Here is a 19,279-nt window from a genome sequence, read left to right on the forward strand (position 1 = left end):
AACACCCGAAAAGCTCCATCTCTACTCCTCCCCAAACTATCCTCCTAATTGGCAGCTCAGCGCACGGGGTGATGCGCGCGGCTGAGGGCGGCCCTGCAGTGCGAAGCCGCAGCCGCCCAGCCCGAGCCGGAGAGGAGGCAGGGGTGGTGGTGGCGGTGGAGGGGGGGACGGTGCGGCAGGCTCCCGGGGCTCGGGGACCACGAGGCGGGGAGGCCCCGGGCTCCGCGGCGGCCACCGCCCCTCCTGCGGCTGGAGCGCTTCCAGAGCAGAGGAGCAGCGCCGCTCGCCTCTGCACTAGCTCGGAGGTCCTCCTGCTCTCCGTCCTCCTCCTCGGGCTCCTCCTTCTCCTCCCCTTGCTCCCGCAGCCGGCTCCTCCTCTCCCTCCCTCCCCCTCCTCGCCCTTTCCGCGCCAACTTTCCCGAGCCCCGGCCGGCGGCGCAGAGCTCCCCGGCAGCCTCGGGGCCGACTGCAGACCGAGGGCTGCGAGCGCGGCTGTGACCTGGGTACCCTGTCCCCGCGCCCCTGGTGCGCTCCGCGGAGAACAGCACGATGCCCGGGGCTGGGCACCGAGGCGCAGCCCGGGCGAGATGGCTGGGCACTGGGCTTTTGGGTAAGGCAGCCCTGGCTTGGTTTCTTCTGCCTCTTCCCCCCACCCTTCCCCCACCTTCCCCCAGAGGAGGAGACACTTAGAAGAGCAGCGCCTTGGACGGGGTGGGCTTTGGAGTGCGGCCCGGAATGAGCATCGCGGCTACCGCTTCTTGCCGGACGCGGGGCTCGGACTGCTGAGCTCCCTGGGGACCGTGCGCCGTCCCCTGCCCCATCCGGCCAGCCAGCCCCGAGATTAGTTCTTTGCTGTCTGTGGTGCCTTCAGCCCCGGGCTTCTAAAGCTGAATCTTGGGGCCCAGAGTTCGGAGGTTTAAGCGTGCTGGGGGAGGGTGTCTGCCTTTGGCGTAAGGGATGCCAGGTGGGTTTGCATCCCAACGTGTGATTGTTGGGATGCTGGTTTCTACCTCTGCCCAGAGCCGTTTGCAACTTGAATGCTTGTTGCCCAGGCAGTAGCGTGCACCAGTTGGGGGTGGGGGAGCTCCCCTTCCTCCTGGTCCTTTTTCTGTTTGACTCCTCTGCTCTCTACTTCCTCCAGTGCCCATTGCCTTCCCTGCAGACTGGATGGGGTTGGAGGGACTTGGAGGACAGTTCAAGCCCCTATTTATTTATTTATTTATGGCCGCACCGCCTGCTTGCGGGATCCTATTTCCCCGGCCAGGGATTGAACCCGCGCCCTCGGCAGAGAAAGCGTGGAGTGGTAACCACTGGACCACCAGGGAATTCCCCAAGTCCCCTTTTAGGAAGGATCTTACGTCTCTTCTTAGGTAAAGATTCCATGAGGGGGGAACCTGTTTAACCTGCTCCTGGCTCTTCATTTTTGGGATGAGTATGAAGACGGAGGGGGCACATCCAGAGGACACAGAAGGAACAGATTATTATCTATTAATATGCACACGATAGTTTTGAGAGTCAAACTCCAACAGATTGGGGGATGATATTTATTAGTCCAGAATGTAATCGCCTCATAAATCATAGCTGGATTTCAATGTAAGCCGACTCCATCTCCGGCACCCGCACCGCTTCCTGTTTATATTTGTCAGATTTGGCTTTTGGCAGCTGCCCCCTCATCGGGTCAGGCACACCATGTAGGCATTTGGGCTGAAAACAGGGAGACAGAAGTCTTTAAGGGCGGTCACTGCTGCTTCTGCAAATGTAAACTGTGTGCAGACCTGTCACGTCGGCACCTGGTGGAGGAGGGGGGGATAGAGTATGTCTTGCACTCAGGAGCCACTGATTTTATTACATCCTCACAGCTGGATAGAAGCCACTGGTGTTCTCTCTTGTACCTTAGGCACAGATATGCTGGTTTCACAGTGACCCTAGGAAGTGGGCCTCTGTGAGGATTGAGGCTCCTCTTCATGGGCTGGGCACAGTGCCACTCTACACTAGCTGCCCTTCACCCCGTCCCTGATCAGCCCGAGTTCCCACTGTGGCCATGGCCATTTTATCCTCAACTGCAAAGTTGAGGATAAAATGGGTGCCAGTCCCTTCCTAAGCATGTAACTGGTAATGTATGTGTCCTACCCACCCCTTCCTGTTCCCTGATTTGCTTAATTACTGTGATCTCTGTGTAATTATCACTTGTGAGGGTGCTATGTTGCCCCACCCTCTTTCCCTTGGTATGTATTTATTAAGGGCTTGTTTAATGAGAAGGCAGTTAAAGAGAGGGTGCTGAGTCCCACTCAGAGGAAGGAAAAGGAAAGGGTAAGTAAGGAGTTCATGGAGAAGAGGATGGGAAAGGGGGGAAATGGAGAAGGACCCCAGGTTTGAATCTGGAACCGGGGATTTGTTCTTCTTCTGGAGATGCAGGCCTGTGGGGTCTCCCAAGCCCTAATGCCTGCCGTGGCTGGTGGGACCAGCATGCTAGGTAGACCCCAGGTACAGATCCTCCCACTTTGCCCTGTTGCTGTGGGTGTAGGGCTCTCTGCATAAGCCACGGGCTGGCTGAACCAATGCACCCGTTCCGTGGCCTGCAAGAGGAGGGGTGGGCACTCTGCTTGGACTTGTTTGCAAAGCTGGTTTTGTTGAGCATCCAGTGTTGTCTCAGGGGCATGTTTCTATCCCGGCAAAGCCCCTGGGTGTGGGCCTGAAGGAGGCAGCTTGCCTAAGGAGAGGGAGCTGAAATCTTTCCTCTGTCTCTGGGTCCAGGGGCCTTCCTGGCTCAGCCTTGCCCCCCACCCCCCACCCCACGGCCCCCAGGGCCTGCACCCCAGGAGGGGTCTTGTCCTGCTGACCTCGGCCCACTTTCTGCCTCCCAGCTCTAACTTTGAGCCTGTCTGACTCCCCCGGGGTCCAGAGTGTATCAGCTTCCTTATTAAAGTCAGCTGTGATTCCGCCTGCCCTGCCAGGAGAGCCCTGGGAGCTAAACTTAGAGAGGGCACCACGCTGCCCCTCTTTCCTCCCCCCACCCCAAGGTGGGTGTCACTGTCCCCGGATGTGGGAAAAGGTGGCAGAATGTTTCTGCCTTGGCATTTGCCTTGGAAGGTCTGATGGTAGCCCTGAGATCCCTGCTGGTGTATTTAATGGTAACATTTGCATGTACCAAATACATTTTTACTTTAAATGGGAGGCCTGAGTCAATCCTTAGACAAAACTGCAGCACCCAGATGATATAGGAGGGGGCCGATCAGTAAATAGCAAAGAAAATGGCTGCTCTGAGAGTGGCTCAATGATTAGGGTCTTTCAGTGAGCAAAGGCAAGGCTTAGGGGCTTAGGATTGAATTCCACAAGATCATGAGTAGGAGGACTTGTTCATCAATCCCACGATGCCAGAAAGAGGCCCTCAATCTGAAAAATACACAAGAAATTCTAAAGAGTTTAGTTTGGGACGAAGCAAAGGAAGTCCTTCTTTATCTAAGGAAATAACCACATGGAAATAATTACCTCCAAGAAGTAATACAAGGTGAAAGTATAAAACAGCGTGTGAATGGCCTGGAGATATTGTTGACTGACACTGGTCATTAAGTTGGGGTGCCTTGGTTACATCTAGACCTGTGATGGGGGCCCGCTCTTTCTCTCTCCCTCCCTTTTAAACACTATCCTTCTCTACCTGCAGAGTGCCCAGGCCAGAGGATGGACTCACTGAAGCCCTTCTTGTGTTTTATAAGCTCATGTTTTAGCTTTATACCAAGCTCAGAAGGTAGGAAAGACAGCCATCCCTTGTTTGGGGCTATGGCACCTCTGACTTTCTCAAGGTCAGCAGGCAGAGTGGGGCCTGCCTTGTGTCTGCTGACCCATCCACCCTGGCTCGGTCATCCTGCTGAAGTACCTCTCGGGGTCCTCTAGTGGATTTATACCTGCCCCTGCTCCCTCCCCTCCCGCCAGCGCAGGCTCACAGGGGAGAAGGTACACGAGGCAAGCCCCTGGGCTTTCCTGTGCACGAGTCTCCCAGACACAGCCGGCAGGACTTTTGCCTGCTGGGAGGGCGTGCTGTGGAGAAGCCAGGCTTGCTCAGCCTCTCTGATGCCTTAACTCGGGCAGGGCTCTGAACTTCTCCGTGGAAACGTCTCTGCCTTTCCTTTGTCCCCTCCAGGCTACGATGGAAATGGCAATGCTTCACTCTGGGAGTCGGGGAGTCCCGAGTGTATTAGAGTTAAGTCATCCACATAGGCACACACTAATCAGGCAGAAATGTGCACTGTCATCAGACAGACCTTAAAGAAATACTTTTCTCCTCCGTTCTGGACTTTTTTTTTTTTTTTTTTGCTTCTATTTAAAGCAGTCAAATAATTTCACTTTTGATGTGTATCTTTGGTGCTCTTGGATAGCCCATTCTGGCTGAGGCTGGGGAGAGGGATTTGGCCCCTGACTCGCATTCCCCGCCACCTTCCCCAGGATCCCGAGCACTGGAGGCTGGCGGTGTGGTGATCCTTGGAGCATGTGCTCAGGCCCCGAGGGAGCGCTGTGGCCATCAGGAAGCTGCCTTCTCCCGAGAGCTTCCCCGTCATGGCTCTGCACTCTGCTTCTTGGTTTGCGGGGGCGGTAGGGGGTGAGAAGCAAAGCTGGGGTCTCCGATCAGAAGGCCATCTTCTAGGCTGGAGGGCAGAATCTCATGTCTGGCTCCCGTCCCTAGACCTCTGGGGCAGGGGGTTGGGGGAGGGGAGAGATAAAAAGAAAACCAAGAGTGCTAAGGAGAGCTTGGCCCTGACAGCACTGTTCTCTTGGAGAGGCACCGTCACAAAGGGGGGGACAGCAGAGTGCCGTCTGTACACTGCTTATTCCACTCACCAGTTGTGTGGCCTTGAGCAGGTTAATCTCTCTCAGCCTCTTTCTTCATTTTGTATGTTGGGGATAAAAATAATAACTAACTACCTCATAGGATGATTATGAGGATTAAATGGGACAGTGCATGTAAAATGCCTGTCCTATTTTATAATAGGTGCTCAATTCAGATTCACCATTTATTATGTGGCCCTGGGCAAGTGACTTAACCTCTCTGAGCCTCAGTTTCATTGCCTGTAAAATGAGAAAAATGATACCTACCTTTTGGCATTCTAATAAAACTTGGAGTTAACAGGTAGAAATCCTCTTGCACAGCGCTTCTCAAAGTGTCATCCCTGACCACGGCATTCCCTGGGGCCTTCTTAGAAATGCAAATTTCCAGGCTCCATTCTACGTGCTAGATCAGAAACTCCCAGGGTGGGGCCGGCAGAGCTAGCTGTAATTGCCCTCCAGGTGATTCTGACGCTCTGTGAATTTGAAAGCCACTGCTCTAGAACAATTCCTGGCACAGAGGAGCTGATCAAAGAATGAAGGCTAATTGAAATGACCTCTCAGCACTAATTGGAACCCAGCAGGTGGGCAAACCCTGCTGTTTTAGGATGTAAGGAAGGACTTTCTTGCTTTGGGGCTTTGGGATGCTAGAAATGTCTCTTTTTGACCTTAGGTAAGTCACCTAAACTCTCTATGCTCAGTCGCCATGTCTGTAATAGGGAGGTATTACAGTACACCACTCATAGCATGGATGTGAAGGTTAAATGTGCCTGGCACATAGTAATTGCTGAGTAAATATCAGCAGTTGACAGTGGCAGGGGATCCTGGGCACGGGATCCTGGGCACGGGGTGTTATTTCTGAGCTTCGTGGTACGAGCAGTCCACTTTGCCTTCAGAAGTGAAGTGGACGTGAAGAAGCTGAGGGGGGCCCTGAGGGCAGAGTTGGGCTGCCAGCTCTCCTTGGAGCTCCTCTTATTTATTTATTTATTTGGCTTCGCGCAGCATGTGTGATCTTAGCTCCCCACCACCAGGGGAACTCCCCCTCCCCTATTTAAAAAGCATTGCCCAGGTGGCACCAGGCATCATTATCTCATGTGGGCAAAACAAGAGGAAGCTGGTTTATGATGTAGCATGAGGGAATTAAGTTTGACAAAAGAGGTCCTTCCCTGAGAGTGAGGATGGCAGAAAGAGCAAGGTTGGTGGCCTTTAAAACAAAGACTGACCCTGGCTGTCTTGGGAACCAGAGCAGTTCTGGGAATTGCCTTTCGAGCTGGGAGCTGACCTGGCCCGAGAAGGGTTCTCAAGTGGCTCAGCCACTAAACCCAGTCAGTTCAGCCAAGTTTCCTCCCATTTGGGGTCTTGGTTGTCCTGTCTCTAAAATCAGGCAGTGGCAACTTAGTGTCTGTAACATGGATCAGTCTGGATCCTTTAGCTCTTACACTCTGGGAGCCCTAGGCTGGAGGTCCAAGTGGTTGAGAGAAATTACAGTCTGGGGAGAGATGCCGGGGAAACTTTGGCGTAGGAGTTGGTGCAGCCAGATGGATGCTCTCAACTGCCCACTAGCCCTGGGGTCAGACCCCAGTTCAGATTTCAACTGCCTCTAGAAGTTGTATGACTTTGGCCAAGGCACAAGGCACTTTGCTCTTCTGACCCTCATTTTTCCCACCTGTAAAATGTGATTAATAAGACCACCTTACAGGTGTGAGGTGAGGGTGATATGAGATTACTCACACATAGCCTTAGCAAGCATCCCGGCCCAGGAAAAGGTCATTATTCTCAGGGTCACTGGAAACCTGAGAAGGACTCCCTCTGAGTCCTCACCCAGGGTGACCCTGGGTGCCAGTTTCATCTAGGGGCAAGGAGAGCTACTCTCTAATTCCGACACCCCTCTTCCCCATGACCTTGAGGTACGGTGGACTATCCTCAAGGACTTTGTAGGACAGGAGGACCAGGTTCCCTTACAAGAACTCATGAGGCAGGGCCCGGAGGCCACGAGTGGAAATTCACGATTGCCACCTGCTCAAGTGGCAGGGGTGGTATTGATGCGAGGGTGTGGGAAAGAAGCAGGGGCGGGGGTGTGGGGCTCGGGGGATGTTCCCAGGACAGGAGGCCGCAGTGGGGCTGCGGGGAGTGGGGGGGAGGATGGGCCACTTCGGGTCAGGAGGGGACGGAGTGTGCAGCGCCCTCTCCAGGCACCCCGCTTGCGTGCACCCGGTTGCCCGCAGTCGACCTCCACAAAGTGTCTTCCGCCCTCACTTTCTCTGCGTTATTGCTTTACCCGCTCGGTTCTCGCTGCTGCTGACCGATGCCCAGACGTGCTCTGTTGCACGCCCCCCCCCGCCCCCCCGCCGGATGCCATCCCGGTCCGCCGTGTCTCCCTTCTCCTCTCGGGGTCCCGCGCGGTGGTTCACCAAGGTCCAGCGGGAGGCGCCCCTCTGCCTCACCGCCCCTTGGGGCCGGTGGGAGCCGCCAGGGTCGGTGATGAGTGGCTGCTGGGCCGTGTCCAGGGACCGCGATGGCCGTTTTCCTCTTCTTCACCTCACGGGACCCCCTCAGCCTCCCAATACCCCACCCCCAATCCCGAAAACGTAACGGGGGAGGCGCGGGTCCTGCACTTGGGGGCGATGCAGGGACCGCATCCGCAGGTTAGGGGGCGCGGACTCGCGGCACGGAGGCAGGGGCCTGGTTTTCCTGGGTTGGGGTGACTCCTGGTGGTCACTTAGAATGCCACAAGGGCTGCTAACTGGCTCGGAAGTCCATCCAGCTCAGGCCAAGCGGGAGAATGAATCACGGCGGTGGCCCAGGCAGTGTACGTTGAAGTAAACAGAACCATCTTCCTAATATTGACACCAAGGGTGACAGAGACCTCCCTGCCTGACCAAGCCACTCCACCCTATCCGGGAGGTCCCTTCCAGGGCTCCAGCCTGGAGGTTCCGATGGGGTTTTAAGGGAGGTGGTGCCCCTCACACAGGTCTCTTCCTGCTCCCTGTGTCCCTGTCGCTGGAGGTATCTGTGGGAAAGGCCACTACCATCTACGCTGTCAACGGCACGGAGATCCTGCTGCCCTGCACCTTCACCAGCTGCTTTGGCTTCCAGAACCTGCGCTTCTGGTGGTCCTACAACAGCAGTGATACATTCAAGATTGTAAGTAGGCGGGGAAGGGACAGGACAGCTCAGATCCTCCTCCCTTCCTTGTCGCCTCACCCCTGCCTCCCATCCCAGGCTCTGGTCATTTCTGGACTGACCCCACGGTGATGGTCCCCAGGACCTTTTGTCACCTTTTCTCCCAGTATTCTTTTCGGAGCCTGTCTAGAAGGATCTAAGTGGGAAGGATGCTTAGATTGTGTTGCCAGAATTTGGGGTCTGTTGAAATTCTTGGCTAGAGTCTTCTGTCTGGTCTGAAGAAATACCTGAAACTTGGTTAGCTTGTGTAAAAATTAATACTTTAATGTAAAAAACAGGAGAGACAAGACCTTTGGAAGACTTGGAGAGGGGGAATGAGAAGAGTCCAAATTGGAGGAGGGCCGGGGAACAGGCCTTGGAAGGATGGGAGGGCAAGCTGGAGAAGAGAAGGGGTCAGGGCTGTGGCCACGGGTGGGGATGGAGCAGTCAGCAGGTGTTTATTGAGTACTCACTCTGCAATCTAGTAGGGCACCAGAAGTCACAAGAGACTAACTCTGGATGTACCCTGAACTCAGAGGGTACCGATGCACAATGCTGTGGGATTGATCCACGTCCTGATGGAGGGTCAGAATTCAGGCAGATGGGATGTGGCGTCAGCAGAGGCTGGGGGGAGTGACAGAGGGAAACGAGTGTGGTATTTGCAGGATTTGTTACTTAAAAGGCTTTTATGAAGAGAACAGTAAAAGCATGCTATATTCTAGGGAGACCTTAATAACAGAAAGTGGGTTTAGCCTGAAGCCAGTAAAATCCAGGTTAGACAGGCAGAGCTATCGATACTGGAAGGAAACCACCGGGGGAGGGCTCTTCCTGGACCTGGGTAGGGAGATACCCAAGGAGTGGGCTGGAGTGATGTCATGACTCTCGAAAGGACCTTGATTCTTTCTTGGCCACCTCCTTGCTCCCCTCTTCCCCCCACAGCTCATAGATGGGATTGTGAAGAATGAGAAGTCAGACCCCAAGGTGAAGTTGAAAGATGATGACCGCATCACTCTGGAGGGCTCTGTGAAGGAGAAAGTGAACAATATTTCCATTCTGCTGAGGAACCTGGAGTTCAGCGACACGGGCAAATACACCTGCCATGTGAAGAACCCCAAGGAGAATTATCTTCAGCACCAGGCCACCATCTTCCTCCAAGTTGTTGATAAACGTATGCAGTAAGGGCTGGGACAAGGGCAGTAAAGTTGGAAGGACGGGGGTGGGGGTGGGTACCCAATTCAGTGTAATGATGAAATGCACCACGTTGGTGTTTTCTTTCGCTTCATGCTTTCAAGAGCTACTGGAGTTACATCTGGAAGCTTGAATAACTTAGCTTGAATACTTATTCTGCCCCTGAATAGCTTGTGATATACACTTAGGCCTTCTGAGCCTTGTTTTCCTCATCTGTAAAATCTGCATTCGCTTAGGGTTGTTGTGAGAGTTACAGAAGCTACATGGAAGTGTTTTGTAAAGTTCTCCGTATGTGCTGATTATTACTGCTCTTGTGTATTCTGTTAGCGACAGCCGATTGGATGCCAGGCATCAAACCAAAAAGTGCTATGAATGATACACAGTGTTCTTTCTCGAGGAATTGACAGGTCAGGGTAGGACAGAAGACAGTTAAACACATAATTGAAACAGGGGCAAAGCATGTAGAGGCACAGGTAACAGCTTGATAAGAATGATCTCTCCCTCTGGAGCTTAAGTCCCAGTTGGTGGGGTTTCAGTCCGACACAGGTGAAACAGACAATGAGGACGCATGTGATGAGGGTGTCACATGATCCCAGACACTGGAGGTGTTTAGGGAAAGGGCTGGAGGAGTTAGGCTGGGTGGGCATCTTCGAGGGGGGAGCCTGGAAGGCTAGGGAGGTGCAGAAGCAGAGAAAAAGGAAGGAAACCTGCTTAAGGATCCTGATCGTGCTGTGTTTCTTGTATGCCTGGGGGTCCACTGCTCCCTAGATGGTGTGGAATTTCTACAGAGGAGATGCTCATGATTCTGGAATTTATGAAGTTAGGGCCATTAGGATTCTCAGGTGGATTGGATACGGGGGTTTGAAAAAAAGAGAGGAGTCAAGGATGACTCCAAGGATTTGGGCCAGAGCAATTAGAAGGATGGAGTTTTCTCAGCAGAGATGGGGGAGATCGTGGGTGGAGAAGGTTTGGGAAGTCAGGGGTTCAGTTTTCAGTTGAGAGAACTGAGGCTAGAAGAGTTAAGTGACCAGTTCTAGGTTACCACCTAGTAAGTGACCATGGAAGTCCAGACTACCTGGCTCCAGTGTCTTCTGATCACATAAGAGATGTCACAGGGAGATTCTCAATTTTTTCTGCATGGGCAAAGGAGACCTAGAAAGAGGCAATGAAAGTCTCATGTTTGAGGGTCAAGTCAAACCTGGGTGCTGTGGTCCCTGAGTCTGAGTTATTCCAGAACTTGTGTGGGTGTCTGCGGGAGGGCATATGTGCAGAGTGTCAGGGGAGAGGGCCGTCTTCCTGTTATGCCTTAGCCTGATGGATGCCATATTCTAGCTTCTCCTGCTTCCTGCCTGAGGTAGGCATGTCCCAGATGCCCAGGTTGGAGGCTCTGGAGCTGTTGGGCTGCCATGGTCCTCCAGGTGACTCCTGCTCCCCTTTTCCACCCCCCTTCTCCCCCTGCTCTGGCCATGAAGTGGAAGAAGTGGACAACACAGTGACACTCATCATCCTGGCCGTTGTGGGCGGGGTCATTGGGCTCCTCATCTTCATCCTGCTGGTTAAGAAGTTCATCGCCTTCATTATCAAGAAGACTCAGGAGAAGAAGTGAGTTGACTCCTGTCCTCCCACCAGCCCACCACCCACTCTCATATTATGGGTGTTCCCAGCATCTTCTCATCCACTGTCATCTACCCCTATCTGCCTTCATCTGTCTCCTAATCCCATCCTCTCTTTCTAAGTCTCCCACTCTCTTTCCTATCCCTGCCACCCTCCTCCCATCTTCCAGCCCCATTCCTAATCTCACTTCCTTTTCCCCATCCTCCCAGTAGGTGTTTGTTGAATATACTGACTTCACTGAGAACATAAATACAACCCACTTGCTCTTCCTCATTCCCCTGTCTTCCTGCCCATCCCGTTAACCTCTCTCTATTTGTACCACCTCAATCTAAAGTCCTACCAAAGGCTTTAAGATGCCTTTTTTTTTTTTTTTTTCAGATCAGGGAAAATATAAGATTCCATGTACAGAATTTCTAAAATGGGAAGATCCTTCTAGGGTGATAGGAGTATCTTATTGTGAAATTCTGAAAATCCTAATGAGGGAGATAAAAACAGTCTGAAAAGGCTGATATGGCCGCCTAGGAAGCCCTAGGATAAATTCAGGTATAAATCAGATATCTGTAAGAGGAAGGGGAGGAAAGATGGGGAGGTACAAAGAGTACGACCCAGGCCCAGAATTGCCAGAACAGGCAGGCTCCAAAATTGAATGTTGCAAAACCAGAGCAGGCAAAAGGCATTTGAAAGTTGTGTTCTTGGCAAGAAAGATGAGATGAGGCAGGCCTGCCATTGGAGCAGAGAGGGTGAGAGTAACAAGGAGAGGAAGAGAGAAGGGGGAGATGCTCTGTTGGTGTTGGCTTCATTCTGCTCTGTTGAGAAGAAGGAATTAGGCTTGAAAGGGCAGAAATTCCACTGGTAAGAAGGGAAGGCAGCTGAAGGCAGGGAGGGACTTTAGAGAACGGCAGAGGGGGAGGGGGAGCAGGGAGGCACTGGTTGAGATGATGAACTCTTGGGTTGTCTGCCTGTATCGTGGCCAGAGGCTGGGAGGGTTTTGGAGATCTTGAGAGGGGCCAGGAGCATGGAGCTGGACCAAATTCTGTTTTTAACAATCAGTCTTACTATTGATGGCGAGCAAATTTGGAGAACACGTTATTCAACATATGGTTTAAAAGCACTTAGAAAAGAAAACAGTGATCCTTGGGAGCCACCACAAGTTCATCAAAAACAAGGCAGGCTAACATTTTCTTGTTAGCACACAGCTGGATCAGGAGAACGCATTAGGTAGTAATACTTCCTGTCATTCATCGCATGCCTACCATGTGTTAGGTACTCCACCAGGCATTTTTTTAATAAAATATGTACAGTTTTATTTTGAAGTTGAGCAAAGTGAGGTTCAGCGTGGTTTAGTGACTTGCCTAAGGCTAATAAGTGATAGAGTTGGGATTTGAATCCTGACTTGTTTGCTTTGAAGCTTCAACCATTGCCACCATACCCTACTGATTCATGGGGTGGATCTAGAGTTCAGTCAGTCGTTCTTTCATTCGGTGGCTCTTTTTGAGGTGCTGTGTGCAAGGTACTGTGCCAGGTGCTGCAGGAAATTCTGGAAGGAATGAGATTCTGCCCTTAAGTAACGAAGACATGTACACAAATCATTGTAACATGAGGCAGAGGGATTAGGGCCGGTGTAGAGGTGTGAGAGAATGCCGCAGGGGTTCAGGAGAGGGTGGAATACTAGGGAAGGATTTCTGGCCAAAGAGACATTTGTGGTCAGCCTTGCAAGATGGATATGATTTAAGCCCTGGGGAGGGTGAAGAGAAGGGTGTTCCGGGTGGGGAACACTGAGAGCAAAGACAGAGAGTCTGGGAAACGAGCATGTTCTGGAGAACAAGGCATTTATTGTTGTTGTTGAGAGAGTGGGGGGGGTGTGATAGGGAGGAAGGGGAGGAAAAACCTGCGAGGGGGGTTGGGACAGACCCTTGAGGACCTGGGAGTCCAGGCTGAGACTGGCTTTCCTCTGACTGCAGGGGAGCTGGGAAGGGCTTGCAGGGTTTGGCTCCATCAGAGGACCCGGAAGAAAGGGTCTGGCCTTGGTGGGCACAGGGACTGGGTGGGGAGGTGGGAGACAGGCCACGGGGAAGCCCGAGGAGGTTCTCTGAGCAGCGAGGAAAGCCTGCATAACAGCAGAGATGTGGCTTCTTCCCAAGAAGAAGGGAGGTGTGGGGCAGCATCCCATGATCAGTTCTGGGCTTTCACATGTGGGTGCAGTTCCCTCTGCCTGGAGTGTCTCCTCCCTCTTTTCCTGCTCATCTTTCTTGGTCTCAGCTTAAAGGACACTTCCAAAGAGCCTTCCCTGACCCTAGAAGGGGCCTTCCTGGGTTGAGTCCCTCCCTGCTATGCCCCCCATCCTATCATTTACCACATTGTATTGCAGTTACTTGTTTAATAGCATGTCCCCTGGAAGACTGCAAGTTTTTGGAGAGCAGGCACCATGTCAGTTGGACACCCTTCTAGCCTGACACGGTGCCTGGTGGCCAGTAGGGTCTTAGTAAAGAAATATGGATGGTTAGGTGGATAGGAATTGGCCAGGTTGACTATACCTTAGGTATAGAGATAGATAGATAGATAGATAGATGATAGATAGACCCATCTGAATAGAGGTCTTTAGTGGTATGTCACAGGGCTCTGTTTGTTCATTGTTATTATTAAGACTTGAACTACACTAGGACTGATATAAGAAACCTAGCAACTATATTGGATGGAGAACAAAATTGAGATCTAGGAGGATCTTGTTTTTTTTTTTTTTCGATTGAAGTATAGTTGATTTACAATGTTGTGTTAGTTTCTGGTGTATAGCAAAGTGATTCGGTTATACATACATACATATATATTCTTTTTCAGATTCTTTTCTATTATGGTTTATCACAAGATATTGAATGTAGTTCCCTGTGCTATACAGTAGGACCTTGCGGTTTATCTATTTTATATATAGTAGTTTGTATCTGCTAATCTCAAACTCCTAATTTATCTCTCCCCCTTTGGTAACCGTAAGTTTTTTTTCTATGCCTGTGAGTCTGTTTCTGTTTTGTAAATAAGTTCATTTGTATCATATTTTAGATTCCACATATAAGTGATATCCTATGGTATTTGTCTTTCTCTTTCTGACTTACTTCACTTAGTATGATAATCTCTAGGTCCATCCATGTTGCTGCAAATGGCATTATTTCATTCTTTTTTATGGCTGAGTAATATTCCATTGTATACATGTACCACATCTTCTTTATCCATTCATCTGTGGATGGACATTTAGGTTGCTTCCATGTCTTGGCTATTGTAAACAGTGCTGCTATGAACATTGGGGTGCATGTATCTTTTTGAATTAGAGTTTTCTCCAGATATATACCCAGGAGTAGGATTGCTGGATGATATGGCAACTCTATTTTTAGTTTAAAAAAACTAAACCTACGTACTGTTTTCCATAATGACTGCACCAATTTACATTCCCACCAGCAGTGTAGGAGGGTTCCCTTTTCTGGATCTAGGAGGATCTTAAGAGGCTGGAGCTATGGACTAAATCCTGCAAGATGAAATTGACGAGGACAAAATGTTAAGTCTTTCCTGAAGGCCTCAAACCCAGGTATAGAAGCCCAGGGTGAGGCTAAGATGTAGTTTAGCGACAGCAGCGGTGGAAAAGACTTGGAGGTTTTCATGAGCTGAAAGGTGGGAGGGATGTAGCCCTGTGCAGGCTGGGCACTGCTGTTGGGGGGCGTTATACTCAAACTGGAGCATGTCCAGCACAGAGTGGCCAGGGTGGTGTTGCTCCTGGGGGGTGTCTTCCATCAACCATCCCTCCTTCCTACTGCCTTCTGCCCTGTCCCACCACCCCCTGCTCACTCCTGCTGTGCCCCTTCCGTCTCGTTCTTCTACCTCTGGTCACAGTGAGCTTCAGGAGGAAGGGCCTGCGGGGCCCTGAGTGAGGAGCACTTTGCCCTTGGCACACTGCCCGCTGGCCTGTACCCTTCCCCTGGGTTGGCACAGCCGGACAATTGCCCCTCAGCACTGACCCCTAGGAACAGCGCCTGGTACCCTTGCCTTCTGCCACGTTGAGGTGACTGGGTGATGGTAGCCTTACTGAGACCTTCCTGTGGGTCAGGCTCTGTTCCAAGGGCTCACTGACTCCTCCCAGCAACGCCATGAAGAAGGGGCCATCGTTATACCCATTCTATAGATGAGGATATGGAGGCAGAGAGGTTAGGCAACCTGGCCTCTGGCTACCATAGCTCTACAGAAGGCCAGGGAGAGGGTCCAGCGCTGGCCCAGGGCACCATGGCTCCTCCTCCACAATTTACCCATCACTTGGGTTCCTCCTCTCACCAGCACCCCCATCTCTCCTCTCTCCTCTCAGGAAGGAGTGCCTCGTGAGTTCGTCAGGGAACGATAATACAGAGAATGGGTTACCTGGCTCCAAGGCGGAAGAGAAAGCACCAACAAAAGTGTGAGCCCTGCTTGGGGCCAAGCAGCTGCCGGGAGCCTCGCTTTCTAATGATGAAACTGATGCCTGAGCCGTGTCCGTGAACCCACGTGCCTGAGACATCTGCTGCTTGGCTCAAACTGTAGTCTTTCCGGGCGGGGAGAAACTGGGGTCCTGTCCAGCCTGCCCCACCCCCTCCCCCGCCAGGGCTCCCCAGGGACAAGGGCTGGCCAGGGGAGGGGCCCTGTGGAAGGTTCAGGAAAGGAAAGGAGGGGCTGGAGCGGTGTGGAGAGCCCGTCCCCCGACACCTGGTTAGATGGTCTCCTTCAGTGTCCCCACCCTGGACAGGGAACGCCTTGGTTTTCCTCCTGATGTCTCTTTGTGAGAGACTTGGGGGGTTGGTGAGGGCTGCCCCAGTAGCTGGACCCTGAGTGTGGAGGGCTAACCCTTATACGGTGGGAGTGGCCAGAGGACTCTGTACAGGATCCGAGGGTGGGAGGCTGCTGGAGGCGTCCTACAGTGAGAGGCTTTGATGGATTCCTGTTGCCCCATGTCCCTCTAGAGAGGAACTCCCCTTTCTCCCCACCCCTGGGTGCCTGCCTGCCTGTCTTGGTTCTCCCCCCACCCCCAGACCCCATGCTGCTCAGAGTCTCTGAACCCTCCCGGGCTGCCACCTTGGTCTTTGGGGGGTCCTAGCCCACCTAGTCTGCTCCTCTGATCTCTGGGCCCTGAGGGCTCATGCAGGGGTCCCTCAGGCCTTCCCAGAGCACTGGGGCGCCACCTACACCTTTCCTAGTATTTCTCCTTGGGGGATCAGGGCTGCAGAGGTGGGCCTCTTGGCCACGGAATGCTCACCCCAGCCCTGCCAACGCTGGCTGCCCCTTCTCCTCGGCATGGCAGGACCATGGCCGCTGCTGGGAACTCCCAGCCAGCTCCGCCCTGCTCCTCTTCCCCTGAAGCAGCAGGTGGCGCCATCTTGCTTGAGGAGTTGCCCCTGGGTTCCTCCAGCTTCTCCCTGCCCAGGGGTGTTCATCTCCATCCCTGCGTCAAGGCTTGCCTTCACCTCGGGGACTCTGTTGCTTTGGATGAGAGGGCCCTTGGGTTTTCTGGCTGCTTCCTGCTCAGCTGTGCCCCGCTCTCACCCCGGGGTTGGGGAGGTGCAGGGAGAGAGTGCCCACGGTTTTCCTTTGCTTTTCCACGCACTGGTTTGCACACGCCTTGCGTGTGGGGCTAGTCTGTGCCTTAGCTCCTGAGTCCTGGCTCATGCGGTCCCTCCCCGCTTCAGCCCCTATGGAACAGCCAGCTCTGGTGGGCCCTGGTGAGGGGTCCCGCTGCCCTCACCCAAGGTCAGGCCGGGGACCAGGGAGCTGGAGTTGTGTCGTTAATAGCCCACTGGCCAGCGACTGAGTCTTGGAGGTGTCTGCCAAGTGCTCCCGTGGGCCCCTTACAGGCCATGTCGTGGTATTGTCCCTGTGGGGTTGGGGAAGTGAGGGGGGGCCGGGGCTGTGATCATGGAGGAATCCGCTATCTGCTCCCACCCCCTCGCTCTCTTGTTGAATTTCTGACACTCTGTCCTCTGGGCCCCTGGGAGGGATGAGAAGGGAGTAGCCCCCTATTCCAAAGTGTATGGGGACTGCCTGAGGACTCTCCCTGCCAAAAAGCAGCAGCGAGCGTCCCCAAGGGTGCAGGTTGGGAGGAGGAGGAACAGGAGTGCCTGCAGGGCAGCTATGGCTGTGGCCTGTGACCCTCGCCCAGCCTGAGGGGCTTGCAGGGTCCCACTGAGATCTGCCTCTGTCCCTTGCAGGCTCCTCCACCCATCCTGGGCTCAGGTTCAGATTTTCCTGGCTTTGGGAGCAGACAGACAAGAGCCACCGGTCATTTGGGAAACTTCGTAGGCTGCCTTCACGCAAAACTGCTTTCTTCTCCTTTCCCAGCGTTAGCATTTGGACGGGCAGAGTGTCTTGGGCTCCTCTTACTCCTTTGAGAGGAAGCCAAGGCGTACAGAGGGGCGGGGAGAGGAAGAGCATCATAGGCGGGTCATGCACATTCTCTGGGCTCATCTTTCCCTATCTATAAAATGGGTGTAATAATACCTACCTCACAGGACTGTTGTGAGGCTTGGCAAGTTTTGGTTGAAAAAATCTTTTTTTGGCTTGGAAAGGGATCTAGGAGTCCAGGTATCATAACTGGAGGGATTGTTCCAAGTCTGTCCTGTCCTCATCTGTGTGTCCCATCCCCATAGTTCTCACACACACACACACACACACACACACGCACATGCACACCTACACACATTCTCTCTCTTTTCTGTCTCTCTCTTCCCACCCCTCCCCCTTGGAATTATTTTAGTCTTTGTAATGTTAGAACCCTGGCTCTGATGCTTAAAGTTTCCTGCCCATGGCTTTTGTTTGGTGGTTTTCAGTAGAGGTGATTGGGACTGCAGCGGGGACACTTTGGGCTGCCCCAGTGCCTGAGGGCTCTACTGGCATTTAGTGAAGGTGAGGGCTAAGAATGCTAAACTTAGTCCCCACAACAAACACCGTCTTGCGCCAAGGCCGGGATTATACCCATGGAGAAACACTGGCATGAATTTGCCATAGAAGATGTATGGGCAAAGCCATCTTCCCAGGCAGACCCTCAGCAAGTGCAGGTCTCCAGGGGCTGGTGAGGGTGTTTTCAGGGCCTGTGGGCTAGAGAGAGCCATTCACAAAGTTGAACTTGGGAGCCCTGGACACGCGCAGCTGTGCGGACAGTAAGGTCAGGAGACCATAGACGAAGTGTTTCCCAGCTCGCCGTCCTTGACCCCGCAGTGGGACCTGAGCATTACAGGCCTTGCGATTCTCCCGGTGCAGGAATTGGGTAGAAGGCAGCCAGAATGAACCTGGGGTGCTGGAGAGGTCGGGGAGAGGGGCTGGAGAGGTCGGGGAGAGGGGCCGGTAGAGCTCAGGGAGGGGTGTGAGAGCGAGCTCCTGAGATGGGGGCAGCTGAGGGTGTGCCTGGGCGGCGTGCGTGCGTGGAAATGCATGACTCTGGGGTGGGTGGGCCATGCATGGACGTCGGGGTGTATGGAGGTGTGTGTAAAGGCTGAGTGTGCCTGAGATGGGGGAGGTTCTGCACGTTTCAGGAGCCATCTTCCCTGGCCAGAGCTATATCCGCTGGGGCACCCAGAGGCTGAGAAAGGATAAGAGACAGAGGGGGAGATCAGCCATGCTCCTGGGCTCCGTAACGCCGTGACTCCATCTCATTGTCACAGACAGCTGCCATCAGAGTGCTGGGGGGAGGGAGTGCCAGGAGGGGGCACTTCTCTGGGGAAAATCCTACAGCTTGCTTCACTTTACTTTGTCCCAGGTGGGAGTCCTTACCCTCCCACCTGATACACAGTGCTTTTGACTATCTTATGCATGGTTTATTCCTCTGCCTTGGGTGACAACAATACTCATAGTCAATTTCCTATGTAACCATAGATCAAAACAATGCAGCACAAACGGGCCTTGGGGGGCCTCCGATCTGCAGGTGCCTCCTGGGAGGCGCAGATGTGCACACACCCAGCACTGACTTGTGTTCAAGCACAGAATGAATGTGATCAGACTGTCTTGCCTTGACAACATGTTTTGCATTGTAGAGTTTTATCTAGCTTTGCCTTGGATGAAATAAAAATTATGTTTAATAGAAATGGTTTGGGGTTTCTATTTTTGACTGACTGGAAGTTGGGGCCCAGTGTTATTACTTGCCAGTCAAGCCTCAGTCTCCTTGTGTCTGAAACGTTCCCTGCCTTGGTGAGATAACAGATGTAAAAAGTCTAAGGATGTCTGGCATATTCACAGGCATTCAGGTCGTATTAGTGCTAATAGTACTTCTTCTCTGGAGAAGCTGCAAAGATGGCCCTCTAATACTGGAATCGTTGCCAGGGCCCTCCCTGTACTGATGACCTTGGCAATGATTCTGGTACCACTAAATATCATCACACTCCCTTCCCCAGGCCCTTCCACCCCAGGTTAACATTTATACCCAGGTGAAATCTGTTTCAAATGTACAAGGTAAACCTTAAAGAGGAAAAGCACAAAACAATTTACTGACTGGCGTATGCGGGCA

At 52.8% G+C, this 19,279-nt stretch overlaps 1 protein-coding gene across 2 annotated transcripts; it reads left to right on the forward strand.

Moving 5' to 3' along the window:
• The first annotated feature begins 428 nt into the window (after positions 1-428).
• Positions 429-18,085, forward strand: SCN4B (sodium voltage-gated channel beta subunit 4). 2 transcript variants are annotated; one of them, XM_059929297.1, is made up of 6 exons: positions 429-610; positions 7,790-7,962; positions 8,920-9,148; positions 10,641-10,770; positions 15,122-15,211; positions 16,992-18,085. In XM_059929297.1, the coding sequence occupies exons 1-6, from the start codon at positions 550-552 to the stop codon at positions 17,080-17,082; spliced, it is 774 nt and encodes a 257-aa protein (XP_059785280.1). In that variant the 5' UTR covers positions 429-549; the 3' UTR covers positions 17,083-18,085. The 2 variants fall into 2 exon arrangements, with proteins under 2 accessions (XP_059785280.1, XP_059785281.1); XM_059929298.1 differs by having other exon boundaries at positions 15,122-17,082.
• The last annotated feature ends 1,194 nt before the right edge of the window (positions 18,086-19,279 follow it).

Source organism: Balaenoptera ricei, chromosome 8, assembly GCF_028023285.1.
Source record: "Balaenoptera ricei isolate mBalRic1 chromosome 8, mBalRic1.hap2, whole genome shotgun sequence".
Classification (NCBI taxonomy): domain Eukaryota; kingdom Metazoa; phylum Chordata; class Mammalia; order Artiodactyla; family Balaenopteridae; genus Balaenoptera; species Balaenoptera ricei.

Bases quoted from the DNA above. Each gene is read 5' to 3' on its own strand.
- SCN4B (XM_059929297.1), top strand. From the start codon at position 550: ATGCCCGGGGCTGGGCACCGAGGCGCAGCCCGGGCGAGATGGCTGGGC. The intron at 7,963-8,919 runs GTAAGTAGGCGG...TTCCCCCCACAG, and splicing joins GCAGTGATACATTCAAGATT to CTCATAGATGGGATTGTGAA. The intron at 10,771-15,121 runs GTGAGTTGACTC...CTCTCCTCTCAG, and splicing joins AAGAAGACTCAGGAGAAGAA to GAAGGAGTGCCTCGTGAGTT.